Source organism: Bombus pascuorum, chromosome 14, assembly GCF_905332965.1.
Source record: "Bombus pascuorum chromosome 14, iyBomPasc1.1, whole genome shotgun sequence".
In the NCBI taxonomy this organism is placed as follows: domain Eukaryota; kingdom Metazoa; phylum Arthropoda; class Insecta; order Hymenoptera; family Apidae; genus Bombus; species Bombus pascuorum.
The window spans coordinates 3151198-3173164 of record NC_083501.1 but is presented as its reverse complement, the minus strand read 5'-3'; the positions used below and the strand labels follow the sequence as shown (position 1 = coordinate 3173164).

The 21967-nt window shown below is 31.8% G+C and overlaps 2 protein-coding genes across 16 annotated transcripts in view; one reads left to right on the top strand and one right to left on the bottom strand.

Annotated features, from left to right (window-relative positions):
* LOC132914200 (pleckstrin homology domain-containing family G member 3) overlaps nt 1-6202 on the top strand; it is an 89553-nt gene extending 83351 nt beyond the window's left edge. For 4 of the 8 annotated variants that reach the window (XM_060973085.1, XM_060973088.1, XM_060973086.1 and 1 more), the window contains exons 3-12: nt 499-719; nt 808-908; nt 974-1090; nt 1194-1344; nt 1416-1754; nt 1832-1927; nt 2033-2162; nt 2247-2404; nt 2499-2588; nt 2718-6202. In XM_060973085.1, the coding sequence (XP_060829068.1) occupies nt 499-719; nt 808-908; nt 974-1090; nt 1194-1344; nt 1416-1754; nt 1832-1927; nt 2033-2162; nt 2247-2404; nt 2499-2588; nt 2718-4949 (3635 nt within the window). In that variant the 3' untranslated portion in view covers nt 4950-6202. The remainder of the gene's footprint in view (nt 1-498; nt 720-807; nt 909-973; nt 1091-1193; nt 1345-1415; nt 1755-1831; nt 1928-2032; nt 2163-2246; nt 2405-2498; nt 2589-2717) is intronic. The other 4 variants (XR_009659527.1, XM_060973089.1, XM_060973090.1 and 1 more) reach the window with 4 other exon arrangements.
* Nucleotides 6203-6757: 555 nt separating this feature from the next.
* On the bottom strand, nt 6758-21762 carry LOC132914204 (mitogen-activated protein kinase kinase kinase kinase 5). Of its 8 annotated transcripts, XR_009659528.1 has the most exons (22): nt 21501-21762; nt 21367-21424; nt 20656-20811; nt 20296-20528; nt 19966-20229; nt 19680-19875; nt 19510-19610; nt 19348-19415; nt 18722-18814; nt 17802-17840; nt 16936-16989; nt 16129-16196; nt 15716-15862; nt 15325-15500; nt 15025-15229; nt 14772-14955; nt 14428-14705; nt 14268-14351; nt 14105-14197; nt 13893-14019; nt 13588-13799; nt 6758-13481 (listed from the first exon to the last, which is right to left on the bottom strand). XR_009659528.1 is itself a non-coding variant. In XM_060973104.1 (21 exons), exons 1-21 carry the CDS (start codon nt 21609-21611, stop codon nt 13700-13702), a joined length of 2835 nt encoding a protein of 944 aa, XP_060829087.1. In that variant the 5' UTR covers nt 21612-21762; the 3' UTR covers nt 6758-13699. The 8 variants fall into 8 exon arrangements, 7 of the variants coding, with proteins under 7 accessions (XP_060829087.1, XP_060829089.1, XP_060829088.1 ...); XM_060973104.1 differs by having other exon boundaries at nt 6758-13799; XM_060973106.1 differs by lacking the exon at nt 16936-16989 and having other exon boundaries at nt 6758-13799; nt 21501-21761.
* Nucleotides 21763-21967: the final 205 nt, after the last annotated feature.

Here is a 21967-nt window from a genome sequence, read left to right as displayed (position 1 = left end):
AACGGCAATGACAGTAATGATAGCGGCAGTGGCAATAAACTTCTCTCTCGGCATTCCGTGGTCATCGTTAAGGGAAACCGTTGCCACGGCCTGGAATCGCAAGGAAACGTGTGCGTTTCGACGATCAAACAACCGTCTGATAACACGTTACACGTTAAAAAATGTTCTTTCGAGCAGACAGTTTTTTCACTTTCGTTTTAATGCAAGTCGTTTGACACTTAGAACCAGTTTGGAAGAAAGGAATGTTTCTGTCATAGCGAGGATAAGCACTTGCATTAGCTTTGATCTTGATAGAGAACTTAATGAAGTCTGATGAAGTAGTTTCTTGGTTAGTTAGATCAAAATTAATCTGGAGAATTTAGGATCCATTGGATAGATAGCAATCTTTATAGATCAATCTGTTAGTGTTCAAGACGATTCAATTAAACTGCAATCTATATAGAATTTGTTAGGAGTTTCAATAAGTCTACTTAATGAATGATAAAATGTTGGGAACAGGTTCTGGGGATAGTGGAGTGGTGACAGTTTCGGAAGCCAACTGCCGAATAGGAGATGATGGAAGTGATCAAAGAAGAAATAGCGGAGAGGAGGATCCTTTTAATCCCCTGTGCCACAGGCCGCGTTATTGCGACCCCCATCGGAATCCTATGGAAAGGGTACTCCTTGAGATAGTCGACACCGAGGCGATATACGTGGAACATCTGCGACAAGTCATCCAGGTAAACATTTAGATGTAGCTGCATTACCTCTCATCAATATCATCTATCAAATTATGAAACTTATTTCGTTATTTTTTGTTATTTTAAGGGTTACCTTATATTTTGGAGAAACGATTCGGCATCGTTCGTGGATCAAGTGCAGCTGAGTAACTTATTTAGTAATATCGAGGATATCTTCGAGTTCAACAGGTAAAGTAATTTCTTATGTATATCATAAAAAGGTTGGAATTATTTATAACATAATTTGATTTCAGAGAGTTCCTGAAAGAGATAGAGGAATGTGGTCTGGATCCAGTCTGTGTGGCAAACACATTCATAAAGCACAAGTCAGGATTTAAAGTGTATACAGAATATTGTACCAATTATCCAAGGTAAGATATAGCAGGATAATCTGGTGGAAATAAATGCTACTTGATACTTGCTATATTCTTATATCTCTTAATTGTAGCTTGGTATTAATACAGTTCATTTTAGCACAGTTTCCGTTCTGACCGACCTCATGAGTCAAGAAAAGACTGCACACGCGTTCCGAGAAAGACAAGCAGCCCTAGGTCATGCATTACCTCTTGGATCCTTTCTTTTGAAACCTGTTCAAAGGATCCTCAAGTACCACTTACTTCTGGAGGTAAATTGTATCTTCAATTTTATCGCTACATAAAAGAAAAACAATGTAGTCTTATGATCTATTATTTACAGAATTTGTCAAAAGAGTATGCAGCAGACTGCGAGGTAAGAGAAAATGAGACTGAAGGTAGCAAGGCAATTGAGGCGGCACTGGCTGCTATGACTGACATTGCAAAGCACATAAATGCAATGAAACGAAGGCACGAGCACGCAGTGCGTGTTCAAGAGATCCAGTCCCTTTTGTACGGCTGGCCTGGTCCAGATTTAACGACTAGTGGGGAACTGGTAGCAGAAGGAAGATTCAGAATGCGGGGGGCCAAAGCTCCTAGGCACGCTTTCTTATTTGACCGCATGCTTTTACTCACTAAGAAAAAGGAGGATGGGCTTCTAGTCTACAAAGCTCACATTATGGTATATATCTATTCTACTATTTTCTTTTCTGTACAATGAAACTTATTTACTAATGCCTTACTATTTTGCATTGGCAGTGTTCGAATTTAATGCTCATTGAGAGTATACCAGGCGAACCGCTTAGTTTCCACGTGATTCCTTTCGATAATCCCAGATTGCAGTATACTCTTCAGGTAATATAACCATTTGTATATTGATAACTATAATCTCTACATTAAATTCAATATTAATTTAATATTACACTGGTATATTTCACATATAATATTCATTACAATCAGGCACGAAACTTGGAACAGAAAAGAGAATGGACTTTACAGATAAAAAGGGTAATTTTGGAGAATTATAACGCGGTTATACCTTCGCATGCGAGACAATTGGTTTTGCAACTTGGCCAGACGCAACCAGAGGGTAGGACTATACATTAAATTGCGAATACTTTTTTCATACTGAACTGAACGTTAATTGTATAACAATAATAAAACTGTTATGCAGACGACGCTTTGGCAGATAGAGGATCGGCGAAGAAGCAGCATTCTGCACCTCCAGAGTATCTAGAGAAACGAAAACAGGAGAAAGAAAGACGGAGATCTGAGACAGGACTTAGACAGAAATTCAAAAAAGGTGGCAGAAGGTCTGAGACTACAACTGAGGTACGTACGGCTTCAGATGTTCTCTGTACAACATTCTCCAACTTCATCTCTTCCAATTATACTTAGCTTAATTGCTTTTCTAATATTCTAATAGGATTCTCCAGCATCGCCACGGAAAAATCAAAACGAGGATTCTAGTGAACAAGGATTTAAAACTTCAGACGGACGCGGATCAAAAGTCAAGGTACTTAAAAATATAAATAATTTTCTTTAATTTAGAAGTTATATTCAGAACTTTAAAAAATCATTGTGCTTTTGTATCAAATTATGACTGATTATATGGCACGTGAAAAATATTTACTATTGCGTTTAGGATCGCTTTACCGGTTGGAGGAGAAAATCAGAGCCAGGTTTTCAATCTTATGTGTGCCTTAACCAGTCTGACGAAGAACAAAAAGAGGATACGGGTGATACGGGGTCTGCTACCGTTGAGACCGAATGCGCGATTATCGAGAACGACAAGCACACGAACTCTCCACCACCTGAAACCAAAGAGAACAATGAACAGCAGACTCAAGCGCAAACAGTCGAGGAAATAGTTGGTCATATTCTCATGCAAAACCAGGAATTTCAGAAGCTCCTAGAGAAGCAGCGGACGAATAGTATAATCAACGTCAGACAGCAGCAACGTTTCAATAAACGTATATCTGCTGACACATCTGATGACAGTGACTCAGAAAATACAAACTATATTGCAGACAATTCGGTTAACAACAGGACATCGCGTATTAGGCCAGGTCATCGAGAGCGGTTCATTAAAACGAATAATACTTTGAACTCGTTATCTTCTCCTCGTGATCATCAACCTACGCTACAATTGCTGTATGATAATTTAAACAAAACTGAAAATAATAAATCGGTGGACAGTAATTCGAAAAACAAGATTAACCTTGTACAAGAGAAGAAAGCGTTGTTTGAAGCGTTCAAGAAACAGAGTATCGTGACAGAGAGTAAAGTTATCAAGACTGCGCTTAGGATAAGAGAAAATTCAACATCGAGGAACGAAGAAGCAATTCAACCACAAGCTACGAAGGAAAATGAAATTCAAATTGTAGAAAGCGAGAAAGGAACGACTGAAAATGGCGAATGTACAACTGAAGTTAATCAAGAGGTTACCGAGTCTAACAAAGGTTTTGGAAACTATGATAACCTGCAACACGTATGGGAGGGTCTGCAAGAAGAGAAAAGCTTGGATGGAAATGACAGTCCGACTCGTCCGGCAGTCTGGTTAACCAAACTATGCGAAGGGTTGCCAACATCGCCCCAAAAGTGTGGTTCTCTTCCACGTAGCTTCCAAATTCACCCTAATTCTAATCAGAACGTAACAAAGTCACGGTTCTTGCAGAGGGATGGCAAACCTATGAGCGAGAGACCATTTACCATAGCTTCAGACAAGCCAGCAGAGATTAACTTGGAGGACATGGAAAGGTATGCCTCTACATGTCAGCCAGAAGGAAGAATTGCCAAATTTCCGACTTCCGTTTCAACATCCACATCAACATTCTTTTGTTCATTGGACGATACATTGACAGACGCTTATTCAGAGATTCATATTTCATCCACCACCACGAACATACATCCTGATCATAAAATCTATAGGGCAAACACGAGTGGGAGCACCATATTTAAGAACGTCCTTTCTAAAGCTGGCAATCGTCTTCAAGGTCTGAGGAACACCATGAGCACAGAGACTCTAGAGTGTAGCGAAGAATTAGAGAGGACCAAGTACTTCCGTTCTTTGAGTACAGGTAAGTTAAAGAAGAAGAGCAAAATGAAGCATTCGAGGGAATCCTCTTCGGATGTGGAAGAGCTTGTAGGATGCACAGCAAGGGGGGTTTCGGATCTGAGAATCCCTTCGGTTTATTACAAACAGGGAAGCTCGAGTTTAGGTGCTCGGATCGCTCAGTCTGATTATGCGGATCCAAGTGTACTATTTTTCGAAAACAAACGATTTCAGCAGGCGAATAGTCAGTCACAGACCAAGGAAGAGAAGAAAGACGATGAAGAAAGTATAGAGAACCGAGAAAGTGAAACGGATAGTTTCTATGAAAGATCATTCGAGACGATTGAGAACTACGTAGATGCGGATGTTGACGACGCGTTCCGGGATAGTGCAATATTTAGCGATATCGAAGAGGTTCTGGTGGCCAGGCCACAATCGAGTCAGCCTCCCGAAGATTGCCCGCCATTTAAGAGCAAAGTGGCGCCACCGGTACCAGCGAAGAAGAAAACAGAGTCTATCACAGCGGTAAATCCTTCAGGATACAACGTTGCAACGACGAAATGCAAACCAAACGTAGCTCAGAAACCCGATTATTTGAAGGTTAAGTCGGTTTTCTTAAAGGGACAGCAAGAATTGGACTGTAAAATTCCGGTGAGATCTCCTGTGTCTGAAAGTGGAACGTATCATTGTTCTAAGAACAGTTTGCAGAGCAACTGCTCGTCAAACAGTGGTGAAGAGAACGACGATGTGTCGGCGGGACAGAGCCAAGCAGGTTGGGTAAGGAAGATAGTGGGTCAGTTGCAGGGTCACATTGAAACGTAATTTATGCCAATGAAAGTGTACAAATCTCGTAGCCTTAAACGCAGGAATTTCACGTTTGCCGATATTCTTAATCCTTTTGAGATTAGTTCATTTTAATTTATATATTGGAATATTCTTCTTTTTTTTTTGTCTTTGCATACTTGATAAAAAAATGTAATAATTACACTGTGAATGCTTATGCGTTTATGGAAAATTTCTATTTTTAACATAGTATGCAAACTGATACAAAATGTCCAAAATATAATCCATTTTCTAAATTATATTATTCATAAAAATATGAATTTGCATGAATATCCGCAGTCTAATTTAAATACTTCAAGAAATATTATATATCTTGAAAGGATTAAGTAGTTATTATCTAGAAATCAATAATACTCGTTTGGATGATGAAGAGTCAGTTTATTTTTGAGTGATCTATCAAAGTACAATTATCTTTGAGATTATATTTTACTAGTACAATGGAAGAGAGGAAGAAGGATTGAAAACGAAGTGGAAGCAGAATAAATAAAGAGTAATATTGATCTAGATAAAACTCAGATACTTCAATGAAAGACATAGTATGTACATAATGAATTACTGTGGGCACATTTTGTTTCTTTAGTTTTTAATATTAACATTTATATCCGATCAAGATCTAAAAAAAATATTATTATTATGTACATGTTACGTTTATGTTTATTCTATTCGTGCTTTATGTAAACTATTTCCCGCGCAAACATGAAGTTCTAGTGTTGAAGTGTATTGTACAACATTGAAACAAATACTGCCGAACAAGTTATCGTGTCGTGTAAACTAGCGGTAAAAAGAATAAAACGTAAATAAGTGATACTTTTTCAAAATACCGTATGTCATATTTAATCCGTGTCATATATAAATTTAAATGTTATGTTAATAATACAGGGTAATCAGAGAAAATTATTTTTGAAAAGCCTTTTCGTGGAGGAAGCTGTTATATCCTTTGGTAATTTAAATATTTTAATAAAATGTATTTCCTAGTGAAACATCTATCACCATGTAAGTAAATTGATACGATCAAGAGTTGAATATTGAAAATTGTATAGTCACCCTGTATTGTTATATAAATTTTTACAAGGACAAATTTTTTCATATTTTAATGTCGTTAGTCAGACTATTGTAAATCGTTATACATGTCGACTGAATATTTTAAGCGTCGATGTACTTGCAAATTAACTCGTTAGGATTCAGAAATGATTATTTTATTTTTCAACAATAAACGTGTTCGTTTGAACAAAGAGGGAAGTCACTTCTTATTTTTTATTTATTCGCAGAACCTAACGGGTTAAGTTTAATTACAGTTAAAAGAAGAAAATTGGAGAAACCCGAAGTATATTTCTCTGGTGGATAGGTAAAAGAGTATAAGTCAAAGTTTGGGCAAAACAAGATATTTTAATATATTCCCTATTGCTACTTTTGCTTATAGTCCCAATAAAACCTATTATTTTTTCATATTACGAGTATTTTGTGTAATTTTGCACTTTCAAATTTTCTATAAATGCATAGAAAATCGCAGTCTAATTACAAGTGCTTCTCTGCAAAACCAATGATTTTGGATTTATACCCATTTGCCCGCCCATCAGAGACTTAAGATTAGACAATAATGAACTCATGATGCAAATGAGATTATGATTTATTTGCAATCGCGCTATGCGAATGATCTAGTATCTTTGCAATAAATCGACTTGATTATTGTCAGTTTTCGTTTCCATTATTCAAAATCATTGTCATACTTTCACATTGAAATACTTCGTAAGAAGGATCCGAAGGTGTATTCGAAGATCAGGTCCTGATTACTTCAGGTAGGTTTTATTACGAGAAATGTCTATTTACAAGAAGTTTCGGCTAGTCATGTTTACAGATACGAGAGTAAATGATACATAACGTTCATAAATTAGCTTTGCAATACTGCACGTGTATAAAAAATACAGGAAGAAGAAAAAGAAGAAAGAAAAATGACTAAAAGACAGAAAGCTCAGTGAACTGAAAAAGAAAAAGAAATAATCGTTCATTATACACATTATATACAACTGTAGTAACTATATAATACATTTAATTGTTTAGTATTATCTCGAATGAGAATTGTCTCTATTTAGAAGAATTTTCTTCTTTCAAATCTCCGTTAGTGTTGAGGTTACGAATATAAATATAAAGAATAAATTAAGATTCGTTATTTCGTTTACCTAACAAGAAAGCATCTTGTATAACGATACAAGGGAAAGTAGTGCGTTAAATACGATCCTTTTGACATAAAAATCGTCTCGAGTCATCCATTTCCGTTTAATTACAGGATTATCATATGCTAATTACTGAAATCAATGTTGTCCACTGTTAAGCTTCACAGATTAAGGGACTTCCCCCATCTTGGGTCTGTTATGCTACTGGAGTGCCATCTACTGACGTCTACTTTGAATATTCCCGCGCAATTTTTGTTCGTTAATCTCTTTATTTCAAGCGATACTCCAGCGAAGACAAAACAAGCTTTGTTTGAGGACAACACTGATTTGGATAATGGAGACCGATCGTGCAACTTTCTGCTGCATCAAAAGGGTGAAGACATCAGTGTTTTCCAATTAGAAGTTTTTAGGAACTCCTTTAATGTATAATTTATTTATATAATATAAAAAATAATGAAAATACCAATCATAGGTTTTATATAAAATTTAGGAGTTCCGTGAAACACGAATACGACGTCATTATTAGGCTGAGGATGTTTACGCAAATTCAAATTTTTGTGGCTACAACTGAAAAAATGGAACCTAAAAAGATATTTATTATGTGTGTTCTGAGCATTTTTACATTATCGAATATCCCATAATTGCATAAAAATCCACAGTCTAATTGTTATGAAAAGTCTTCTTCGTAAGAAGCATTGGAAAACGCTGCTGCAAACGAACGAAAGAAATTTAACGAGATCGTTATCTTTTTTCCTTTTGCTTTTCTATACAGCATCTCATGGAGATGCTACTTAAATCTACAAAAATTCATTTATGCGACAACGACACATCCTCTTTCTACGATTTCGTTTGCAAGAATATTCTCATTAAATCATCGTCTCTATTCGCAGCTAAAGCTTTGGTTAATAATGCGCTATTGACAGTATTGACAATTCTTATAGTTTCCCCCTCTCCTTTTCTCCCACGAAACGGCGCAAACTAACGAAATCCCGACGACATCGTTATTCACGCTAATCCTTAACTTCTTTGAACTTACATTTCTTCTCCGAAGAGCATTTTTATTAAATATATATATTCATATATTTATATATATATATATCTCTTTTTTTCTTTTGTCTCATTCTCCCTAAGTCGTATCATCATTCTTACAACACCAACTTGCCTCTTAAAATATTCTTTTTTTTTTGCTTACACGCATTGTTAATAGAAAACATAATACATAGCTGAACAAAGAACCAAATCAATTTTGATAGCATAACTTAATTATATCGTGGAAGAGCACCTGTAAAAATCCATGATCTATAAATCCCAAGAGTGATTTTGCACTTTCTCCTAATTAATCCAGCATTATTTATACGTAAAGAGTAATAAAGACAGTAGAAATAATTTTTCAAGCTCAAGAACATTCCTTTGTTACATTAAGAAATAAATTATAAAATAACTAAATGATTGCAATTTTATTAATGTCACTCTCAGGATTAATTATAATATTATTGTTATTAGAAAATAATAGAAATTGTATAGAATATAAGATCTGAGAGATTACAAGACATACAACAAATGTTTGCTTTCTGTACAGTTGTAAATATAATCTTGTAATTTTTTCAGATAATTTTATATTCTTCATTCGTAAATAGAGGCAAAGCCATTGATCTGGTCAATATGGACAGGTACATGTTATCGCTGTACTATTTGTCCTACTGCTATAGAAATCTATATTGTGTGTGAATTGAACAGCAGAAATATTGGTGATTCCATAAAAAATATTAATATAGAAGATACAGATCTTTTTCATGAAATCAACTGTTGCAATTTCATAATGCTCAATTTACACACAGCATACATATACACGAAGATTCAATAAAAATTAAATATTTTCAGCTATGCACTACATTCAACAGAAACACTCCTGAAGAATCTAACATTTCGTGGTCATAAGTAGAACATGGATATGTAAAATCTGCATGTGTAACATGTTTCTGAATTTTTATGTTTTCTTCTTGATCCTAAATTTTTGTTTCCTAATAGTTGGTCTGCCATGAAGTATTTATAATTATTTTTCTCTTTTTTTTTTCCTAATACTCTTTCACTGTTTAGTTAGTGTAAATGTTGTTGCATTTAGTCAGTGTTCTTGTATATGCGTTTTGCACTACATATTTGATGCCATGAATGAAATTATTGTCTTTACAATAATATAAAAGTTTGCCAGGTAACATTGCAGTGTCATTATTTACGACATTATTGAAATAAAAATTCAATCTTTTCCTTATGTGGAATCTGTATGGAATAATGTTTACACATTAATGAAATCAAAAGAACATACGTGTATAAAAAATTAGTAGTGTATTGGGTTGGCAACTAAATGATTGCGGATTTCATCATTAGGTGGTAATGACAAAATCCGTAATCACTTAATTGCCAACCCAATATCTTTATACATGTAATGTACATTCTTGAATGCCTAGAAAGCATATAGATTTTTTATCTTTCATTGGTTCTAGTAATCTATATCACACCATTATACATTTGCCCCAAAATTATCTTTAAAACATGAGAACATACTAATTACATGAACAAAATGTGTACTGTACAATTTAAAAGATATACTGAAACAATCTTTTTAACAAGAAGCATTCAAATACTTACAAATCTATATAAAACAATGTTACGAACATTTATCTATTGAATAACAGAGATGAAAAATGATTAATAACTTGAATGAAACAACAAGCATAATTTAAATGTTAGATAATATACAAAAATTTCATTTAAATGCCGACATTATCAATATCTCCTAATGGTACATGCTTAATAGCAAATACAAGGAAGACATTGCTTTATATACCTTTCCTTTACAAGTCCTACCAATTTACATGAATAACACCCTACCAGACTTCTCCATCATGTTGTTATACAATTTGATTAAACAATTTCACATTTGATTGCTCAAGCACTGATTGTAATTGCATACTAAACTGCTGACACAAACGTGTAAATATACTGACGCATTGACCTGCTTAATCTTATTCCCTGAAAAAACATCTCTCTTGTCTTTAAAGCTATGTCTATATATATTCTCTTAAAAAACTTATTAATATTGCAGATATTTTAAGAATCATCTTCAATTCAGCATTCAAATGTGACACTACATTTAACAATAAGACTTAAAAAGTAATTAATTATCACTTTGTGCACTATGTGCATGCATACAAGAGCTTTATGATGAACGAATAAATTCTATTTCATAGACTTTATTATATTTGGAATGGAACATTTGAATAAATATGTAGAAATTGATATCTAAAGGTAATATACAAGACAAGAGTGATATTTAAAATGGTAAAGTAAACTGTCCTGGACATACTTTGAACACATGATCGTTACAATTCTTTCCATTTAATAGACTGTCAGCATAAAATGTTTCAAGCACAATTTTGCTGCATTTTGCGATAAATCAGTATTAAATCAGTGTTCAATCTTGTCTTAACATAAGTGGTACAAATGTTGGTACTTTATAATCATATAATCTACATGTTTTGTCTTTTTTAAATTATAATAAAACACTGTAAGAAGAAATTTAATAGCTGAAATAATATTTCTCAAATAAGAGAATTAAATTTGTGATAAAAATTTAATTACACCACTTATGTTGCTAGCAATAAATACAACATTCATATAACATAATTATTTACCACAAACAATAAGCAGTCAGATATTATTTACTATAATGACACTATTATAGTAAATTTTTCATAGCATAATACTTTCTTTAGTAATCCTACTTTCTATTTACACAGCGAATCTTCATATAAAATACCAAAATATTTCAACATTTCCAAGATAATTTTACTCTGTCAATCCTTCCTAGCTCAATTTACATTTCATTCTTGCCACTGCAAATCAATTACTTTGGTTTGCAAGCTATCGACATGGATGGAAAAGTGCCAGATACTCGCAAAATCTACTAAATGGCATTTAAAAGACATTGTTGAATTTAAGTATTCTTAAAATATTTCATTTTACAGATAATCGATTCTTAATGGCCTCATTACATTATTTTATTAGCATACCTGGCCAAATTATATTCAATATAAATAGTATTATATTCTGTGATAATAATACTAAAGTACTAAAATATAAATCACTATCCTAATAAAATTTAAACTATGTAAAAAGTATTCATAATTTTTTTTCAATACTTTAATTTTATTTAACTACTTAAATTTGCAATAAGCAATAGTAATTACTAAAATCTTTATCATGAAATATTTTATTTATTTAAATATTACTAATAACTGACCATCTTTTTTTTATAAGCTTTTTCATAAAAACTATAAGATTTAAAATAACGCTTGAAGTGAGATCTATTATTCTCTGCAACGTGCAAATTGCAGTCTTTAAATTGATTTTCTTTTCTATTTTCTTTTTTAATATTTAACGTGCAATACTTAGAAACATAAATTTTGGAAAGAACAAGAATAAATTTTTTAATTCTAATTTGTCTTTTATTTAATATTATTTATTACGTGCAAAGATGTAAAATTTTCTACTCGTAAAAAGATGCATTTAAATTGGTCGTTTAAACATTTATTTCATGCTATCATATGCCGAAAAAAGAACTAACTGAATATCATTAAAAATAATCTCAAATGCAAATAAAATGTCTACTAATCTATAAATAAATAATAATTATATTGTTCTGAATATTTTAAGTAATTGATCATTACAAATACAGACTACGTTATTCATCTCTGTATTTATCGTACAAAGACACCATAGAAATATCACATGGTATCAACTGATACTAATATTAATTAAATCACTGATGCAAATCAAATTTTACATATTTGTAAAATATTATGTTGTATATATCAGATGATGTAAAAAATTTCAAATGTTAAACGAAAATTAATTTTAAAAAGCGGAAATAAATACCCAGCGTTTAACATTTGCATTGATCCTTAAGCTCTATTTCATCCAGCACTCTTCCTCCTGGATACACAGTTCACGTGTTAAGAAAGTCTTTCGCAAATGAGAAATCGCGTTTCTCCCAGTCTTAATACCCATCACACAAAATGCACTTAATGTCCATTATCTTGAAGAAGTAAGACGTTAATTGAAATTTATATATAATATATATAGACACACCGTGCTCCTAAACTTTGAATTCATGTACAATACGAAGAAATTGTTTCGAATATTTATAATATATATCCACTAAAGCCATATTTCAGAAGAAAATTATGGAGCAGGAATTTCGACCTTAATTCCTTTTTTAAATCTCTAATTATCGATATTAGAGCTTGATAATTAATTATACAACATAAAGCATTCCATGGTGCATACATTTTAAATCGTTTATGATACCTACTAAAAATGATTGTTTCAAATGAATTAATCATTAAGACCATTTTCATATATACTTCTTAAAATAAATAATTTATGATTGCCCCATCATAAACTATTTGCAATTTCTACTGTATATTCATAGTACAATCATCCAAAATTAGAGACACTGATGAACGCAATGTCTTATTAAAATAACTTTGATGCAAAGGCCCGATGCCTACCAAAGTAAAACTTATACAAAAGAACAGGACATTATATTGTATCGAATATATGGGTTTCAATTTTATATTTTGTCCTTTTTTCTTTTTTCCTCTATTCATGCAAGAAAAATATATATTTGGGACTGACGTTTAATAGATATACTTTTATACACGATAATTAATTTGTATTTAAATCGTTGTCTTTGTTGCTTTCTGTTTTACTTGTTCGAATATATTAATCTACTTAAACTACCTTTGGCAAATATCTTCTATGGCTCGTACAAAGTTTAGACGAGATGTTTACGATTATACAATTAATTTATTTCCAATATTGTGAAGATCTTTTATATTATCTAAAAATTATTCTAAAAATATAAGTATCCGTGTATCTACAAGTAAATATCGTTATATATGCGCGATTCGCATTGTTCAAGATTCATGAATGTAAGAAGATGAATTAAAAAAATGGAAAAAATTGCTTAAAATCAAGTTTCGTGTCTATCATTTACTAGACATTTACTATAATAACGAATGTCGAGAAAAGTCGATCGCGAATATTCAATTTCGCGATCGCACATATGTTTCTTGGGAGAAATTCCGATTGGTATAAGCTTTATTTTGCCAGGCATAAGGGCAAATTTACATATTACTTTAAATATATCGTGCTTCTTTCTAATAATCTGTTCCATCGTGATCTTTATTCAGACCTCGAAGACCACTAATTCTAAATACGTCTTCGTTAAAAAGTTTCTTTTTTTCTCTCGGCAAATAACCAGTCTATGCAGCAATGACTATATGGACAACAGTGACGAATGACGTGTTTGTATGTGTGTACATTAATGTACATTGATCTTATCCATATGCACTTTAAAACAGGATAATTAACAATTCTCTTACCAACATCGACCACTGCCTCTGAGTCACATTTTACTTTACACGTAGTCAGTGGGAATCACAAGTCACTTGCGATACACATTATATGTCTGCACATTTATAGTTGGAAGATAATTTAGTAACTGGCTTCGTGTCCAGCAAGTATATACAAATCCGCGCCTTCAGATTCAGTCAGTGTACCTGATTGAACCAAATGGCTCTCCAGCATCACAACTCTATCGAAAAAAAATTAAAATTTTAATTTTTTAATTTTAAAACATTTAAGTTTAAAATGTATAAAAATTTATTACTGTACAAGAGACACATACTTATCCGACCCAAGTAGTCTGTACGTCCTACTCGGATCACTGATTTCTTGCGTAACTTCGCCATTCTTGAAACTTCTACCTTGCATGCCATGTTTGTGGAATGCTAGTACACTATCAGGTAAGCAAACTGAAAGCAACAAAATGATTATGAAAAAACTTATTATAAATATAGCAAAGTAAAAACTTTACCAATAAAAGAAATAGAAATTTACTAATGGATTCAATTTGAAAGTTAAAGTGTAACTCTGACATGTGCTTCCTGCTCGACCTAGGTTTTCCTTGTAGCGTTACCACTTTCACTACATCTATAAAACGGAAGTGTAAATAAATTATAGATCTTCAAACAATATTATATAACGATCCTTTTTCACTTACTATCATAACAAACTAATATTGCGTTTTTCTCTAGCTGTGTAACATTAATAACATGAAGGTTTTCCCTTCTTGGTATCACAGTGGCTGTAAAAATGGAAGAAAATAATAACAAGTATACTTTTTAAACTTAATTAGTACAGGATAACAGAGAGAAATGTACCAGAACCATCCATATCCTCTAATTCATCACTGTGAAACCAACTTGCCCCCGAGTTCATATTAATTAAATCCAACTTCAATTTATTTTGCTGATATGGTTGTTTCACAGACACGCACACCATCGGGTATTCCATTTCGGGTGTAATTATAATTTCAAATACGTTTAACGGCGTCGGTAGTGTACACTCGAAATGCTTTAACAGCATAAACTTATTAAGAGGATCGTACCATTGCATTAAAAATATTCCGGTCGGCATTGCACCACATAAATATTTATACCTGCGTTAAATATTTTATTGATTAATACATTACATAAAAGAAAAAATATAATATTTATTCATTTACCCGTTATATGGATTTCTTCCTACACAACACTTGGTACAGCCTTTTGTGTCTGGTACCTTAGTAGTTAGGGCAAACTTCCTAGGTACCAATCTCTCAGATATTTTGTTCATATGCAGTGAAAACCTGTGAGTCTGTTTGCTTTGCATCGCTAATAAATCGTGTCTATACAATTGCGGAGTTTTTCCTACAATTTGAGATCAGTATTGTTTATATAATAATTACGAAATGATACCTTATATTATTAATATCTTACCCGATAAAGACATGAGAACATCTTTAATGACATACATCCAAATCGTACGTCTGGGATACAATTGATCTATTGCAGTTTCATGAAGTTCATTTAAATTTAAATTATAAATCCCCTCCTCTGCCGCGATTAATAAATGTTGATCTCTCGTATCCGGATGAATCCAGCTTGCGGTACAATGTATTCTTAACGGACATCCATTAAATACCTATACAAAGATTCCAATATTTTTCCAGATACAAATTAGATTATTACTTTTTATGATTAATTGAAATGAGATAAAGATAGATAGACTGAACTAACTTTCGAGAAACATGCACCCATATGAACCTTGGGTGTTGGTGGCAGTCCATTGCTGATCGGTCTAGGAGGTGTATGGCGTTTTCTGTCCCTTCTTCTTGGAGGAACAGGAGGAGTATCAGATAATAAATCTGGGCTCATACTTTCTCTGTCTCCTTCATCTGGCATTTCATTTTGACCTACAAAAAATTGGTTTAGTGATAAAACAAACTATTTTTAATGTACTAAAATTGATGATATAATTATTTTAGAAAAAGAAAAATGAATTTTAAAAGCATGCTAGTAATGTAGGTTGAAAGTGGGGGTAGAATTATAGAAATTCACATTAAGGAGTCCTCTTAGGAAAAAAATTGTAATCTATAGTTTTAAATTAAGAATTAGGGTGCTTTTCTACCATTTGATTGGAGAGATTCTTCTCTAGGACCACTGTCAGAAAGGGATCGTTGACGTTGTCCATTGACAGCAGCTAAGGACTGAGCACTGTTCACCAGACCATACAATTCATCCACAGAGCTGTGGCGTCTGGGACTTGCTTGCGATCCTAAGCAACGAATCTACTTCTTATACTATTTTCTTGATACTTTTCATCTTTCAGTATTTCCAAATCACTTAATACTATCAAACTACTTTGATGCGTAACTTGAAACTAATACACTTTTGTCATTTTAATTGAATTGGTCTTGAGTTTTGTAGATTTATATGAAATAATTAGCAAAGATTAATATACATAAAAGCTCATGTAGTATTTTATATTGATAAAATGACTGCATAATTTAGTAGAAAATAGTTACAAGAATATGTGCTTACCTGACATATTATAATATGGACAATGCACTTCACAATCATTTGATGACTCTCCAAGAGGAAGGGTAGCTCTGGAAAAGAATAAATAGACCAGAAATTGTTAAGAAATATTATATATCAATGAGGATAAGTGTATTAGAAATTTTCTTTTTTAAAAACAAATGCTACTTCGTTGTTAGTAAAGTATAAATAATCTTTAAATAATAATTGAGAAATATGTATTAATAATAATAATAATTAGTCAAGAATTTAAAAGAAACATAGCATTGTTTATGAAATCGAGAAAATGCAATGAAAAAATGTTAGAAGGTAAAATCAACATGTACAAAATCATGAAGTATTAAAGCATTTGTTATCATATTTAGTGATTGTTAGTAATTATTTAATAAGCACTGATAGGTGTTTTTGGAAGAATATAGTGTGTCTTATAAGAATTGGTGCTTAGAAAAAATGATATGTTTAAGCAAATGTACAACTGAATTTATTAATACAATGTTTATCAATGAATAAATCAATCGTTAGGGAAAAGAATTTAAAATAATACTATTTCAAAATTATATACGGATTCTCTTTAAAATATCTGATTTCCCATGAATTTTATATACATTTAATTTTGTAGTATCCTATGTAATTGTTACAAATAAAATGTATCAATGAATTATTTAAAACTAAACTTAAACAATTATCATAAACAATTTGTACTAATTAAGAGGCAATTATTACTTTCAGCTACAAGTAACAAAAACAACCGAACTGTATGTACAACCAACAGATGAAACAGCCTACTATTACATTTTATCGTTTACTTACTGCAGGGAATATAGCTGGTCGCAATGCCCACCAACCATCGACATTGCATTCCCCCTGCACACATGAAACTATAATCATATACTATAAAACGATTACACATTCTTTTTGTTATTAATCCTGTAGAACATTTTTGTCTATGTATTCATATAATTACTTTTTAATACATAAAGTGATTCACTTATATTTTATGGGGAATATATGGGCAATGGTTCTCAGTCAAAATAATATACATAACTATGTTTAATCATAAATAAGGCATATTATGTAGTAACACTTATTAGCACAACCAATTAATTAGATACCATTTCATTTGCTTTTATCACAGCTGATTCCTTATCATCACTAAATTACAAAAATATAGTTGAAACATGTGTTCAAAATCTTAATCTCTCTGTAACAGATATATAAACTTCCACCACCAATATGGTTAACAGTTGTAAAAATTAATTCTACAAAAAAAAAAAAAAAAAAAAAAAAAAGAAAAGAAAAGAAAGAAGTTGCATGCAATAAACAACATTAAAAACATCTATTGCTAAAGAGCCATACTTTCAAAGTATAGACTCCAAAGTTACCATATTTACATACATGTATTGAGTTATATTTATACCTATAGGAAATTGTACAGGGAATATAAATAAAAGGTGACTAATAGGAAGAATCAAAGAAATGCATAATGCAAAATAGCTTTAATCAATTTTGATGCATCAAATAAAATGCAAAAGAAAAGATATTAAACAAAAAATCGTTAAGTAAATCTTAATAAGTTAGTAAGAAGCTGCTGAAAAACTAGATGATTTTAATACAAGGCATTAGGAAATATATGTGCCAGGTGCAAGGTGCAAGGGAAAAGGGTTACCTGCCAATACCTTAGCAACAACTCCTCATCAATGTACTGCAATAGACTCCTGTTGGGAGAAATTATTAAAATTACAAACTGATCAGAGAAATTAAAGCTATGAGAATTAAAATGAGCCGAGAAATTCGGATAAGGATCAGACGTAATATAAGGATAATGTATCAATAATTTCAAGATACTATACTAATTCAAGATTAGGATTTATAATAATAACAATTATAAATTTCAAATTTGAATAAAATATATATATATATATAAACATGCCAAATTTTATTGTGTCTCATTACATCGTATTATTTTCTATTCATCATTCATCAATTACTGAATGCATAAAATATTATGGAAACATATACAAAATATCACAGTCTTTAAAATGATGTTTTTTATAAAAGATATGGAAATAAATTTAACAAGACAAAAAGATCTTTATGTAAAAATAAAATATACAAGTGTGATAATAATACTTACGTAACAGTACTAGTGAATACATCAAGACTTTTTTGAACTTTCATTTCAATCATGCACTACTTAAACTAATTTATACACCAATCATCACATGCATACTTTGTATGTAGTATGTATTATTTAAAAAAATCAATCATTTGTAGAATATAAATAAACAAAAATATTAATTATTTATAAACTATAGTATCTATGAAGAAAATATATATATAAAGAAACAATCTATAATCACTAGCTTCATGCTTTAGATTTTTAGTCACTTTCTATATCAATAATTAAAATGGCATGCAAGTCTACTTTAAAAATCAGAATATATATACTTTAAATTAAATAAAAAATGTCATTCCATCTTGCTTGTAGTTTTATTAACATATTTATATATCTGGAATAATATTAATGTCAAATTTTCTTAGGTAACAATTCAAAACTGTATCATATCTTTACATCAAACTACCTGTATTTCATTACCTTAAACTCATATGAAATATCTCTGTGTCTGTATTGCCTTGATGCGATTCTTTACTATCTGTTGTATCTGTTGTAACGTTAGCGGCAACAGTACTGATACAAAGATAAACTATATCATGTCTAGGAAGACTACAGAATCATTAATATAAGGCAACCAAAACATTGTAAATTTTTCCATTAATTTTTTACATGACACAAGGAATAAGAATTATGCAAATAATTGCAATAAACTAAAAAAAAGATCTGAAGTATCTTTCAAAAATAATATTGGGTTGTTAGATTTTTGGAAGCGTTAAATTTACAAATTTACTTTTCGCTCGTCACCATTAATAGTCGATGCGCTGTATACAAAGCAGAAGCAAACGTGCCATATGCATCTCGACCTTTGTTAGATCAAAATTGCTGTTTTGCTTTAAACAGTTCTCAATTATGTAACGAGATTAAAATTTATATAAAATCTTAATTAATTAGATAGTAATCGTTAATTATTATCCTGTTTAAAAGACAGGAAATCAAAACAGCAATTACCATATTAGTGGAAGGATCTTAAAGCATCCCCTCCCTGAATTTTCCAGGACCACATATCAATTTACATAATTAAATAGATTTATTTTAAATATGCTTACTTTTCCTGTACGTCTTCAAACGCTGATCCGATACCGCAATCCGGATGAACATCACAGTTATGAACAGACTAAATAGTTAAACATAGAAATATTATTTTAAATATCTTATTATATAATATAGGAAATAATATAAAAAATATTTTTTATGAAGTGTGAAATCACCTTGACGTTATTCATAATATCCATGATATCCCAAGATGGGGTAGCATCCACAGAAGGAGAAATCGCGTCTCTTTGTAACGTTCCATCAAGATTAATTTGGTCTGTAACACGTATGTAATTCGTATTTGCAAAAAAAGGTAGAATATATATTTGAATATACTTATGTTTACCATCAGTGTCTAATTGCGGTATAGGACTTTTTGGTCTAGGTCTCGCGGTGTGACGCGATGCTATCCTTTGTGGAACATTAGGTACAGCTCCATCTTCATCTGCTTCTAAATCGGTGAACATATGACTAGGATTCGATACTTTCTGCAACAATTCTAGAGCTAAACGTTTACTCATTTCTCCTTGAAAAAATGCGTGCTGAAACGAAAGTTTCTATTCAAAATATTTTCTATAAAATTTGGGGACGATTTCGATGTATATTATACATATTCTAAAGAAGGAAATAACCTGCAGTAATTTTTCGGCGGTCGGTCGTTTTTTGGGATTTTTAGTTAGAGCAACTTTCACGAAATTATGGAATGTTGGACTCCATTTGTCACGATCCTTTAACGTAGGTGGTTTAAAGCCAGATTTGGACATGAGAAAAAGAGCTCTCATTGGATGTAAATCAAACATAGGTGGTTGCAATTCAGCTAATTCTATTGCAGTAATACCACAAGCCCAAATATCACAAAGTTGATTATAACCACCCTTCCTTTCTACAGCTGCAACCTACAGAAGTTTAAAATGTAGACTTCTAAAAGGTCTCTATAAAAGTATTTGAGAGTATCAAGGTACCTCAGGTGCCATCCAATAGGGAGTGCCAATAAAGCTTTTTCTTTTGTTAATAGTTGCGGTAATTTGTGCTGACACACCAAAGTCAGCTAGTTTGACATCACCAGCTTCAGTCAGTAATATATTGGCACCTTTAATATCACGATGCATTTTTCCCATGCTATGCAAATAAGCCAATCCCAAAAGAGTTTCTCGACACATGTATGCTATTTGTATTTCTGATAATGGTCCAGTTACTATAATATTAAAATATTTTTTAATACTTCAACATATCCCAGGGATGTGCTTCCAACATAAATACTTCCTTTCTACATATTAATTAGAAATTAAAACATTACAGAGGGGTGATAATAAAATACCTACTATGATATATATCCTGCAAGGAACCACCTCCACAATATTCCATACAAATCCATAATTTATCCCTTCTCAAGTAACTTCCATAATAGGCAATAATGTTAGGATGTCTGCAATCTTTCATCATTAAAATTTCTTGTTGAATTATTGCAAAATCATCCCCTAAAACATTTAAGTAATATACATATCACATAAATTTTTATTCATTCTTTGCAGTGGTACAATATGGTAATGGTACATTAAAGGAACATCACATTAATAACATTAAATTAAAATGTATTTTATTTGTGTATAGATATAAAATAAATAATCATGAATAAATTAACAAATACAATTACAAATACAATCAATGAGAAAAGATATGTTAATATATATTTATGAGCTTTTTATATATTGTTATAAAAACATAAAGATATAAGCTTGCAAGCTTTTACTCAAATATATATTCTTTACTGAAAAGTTAAAAATACACAAAAAGGAAAGTTGAAAAGAATGGTGCAAGATATAGATCAATCATTGTTTGACTAATAGTAACTTGGTTACAAAAAGCAATATAAAGGAGCAGTCTGAAATCCTAGTTAATCAACTTTTACTTAATCACAGAAATAGATCGGAAATGTAATTGATCACTCATATAAATGTTAATTTTGGAAAATCTTTAGTGAATTAAAACTTGAGTAGTTAGAAAAAACAGTTTAAAAAACTGAAAGGACATACCTGGTTCCAACTTGATAACCTTAATTGCAGCGAGGTCATTCATGGAAAGTCTTTTGGCCTGCGATAAAAAATTGAATAGTATATAAACATAACGTGTTCAATGACGAATATAAAAAATGCATGAGCGTACGAACCTTGTAAACATCTCCGTACGTTCCGCTGCCTATCCTCTGAATGAGCTCGTACTCATCCTGTGGATTTCTTCGGCTTATGTCACTGGACAACGCGTTTGCGTTCAAAGCCATTCTAAAACACGTATCCCCGCCGGTTTACCAGCTAACGAGCGTAATTAATATCTACAAAAGAAGATTAACGTTAAAGTGTAAAAACACATTTGTTCGTCAGAATGTCACTTTCGTCGAAACGTCGCCATTGTTCACAACAGCTCTGAGGTTAGTCACGACTGGGTAAGCGGTTCCTGCGATACATCGATCAATCGATCTTGTATCTCGTAATGAAACACGTTGAACTCCTTTTTTTCTGGTTCATACTTTTACATTTTTTCTTTTTCGAAATCTTTATTATAATACAATCTTTAGAGCTTTGAAAATTTTATGAGTTTAATAATTATAATTTAAAATTCTTCACGTATAGAGATATT

Coding starts and splice junctions, on each gene's coding strand:
- LOC132914204 (XM_060973104.1), bottom strand. CDS start 21,611: ATGGCTTTGAACGCAAACGCGTTGTCCAGTGACATAAGCCGAAGAAAT. Junction 18,815..19,347: donor TTTGAAGACGTACAGGAAAA/GTAAGCATATTT, acceptor TCTTTGTATCAG/TACTGTTGCCGCTAACGTTA. Junction 16,197..16,935: donor GACCAGCTATATTCCCTGCA/GTAAGTAAACGA, acceptor ATTCTTTTCCAG/AGCTACCCTTCCTCTTGGAG.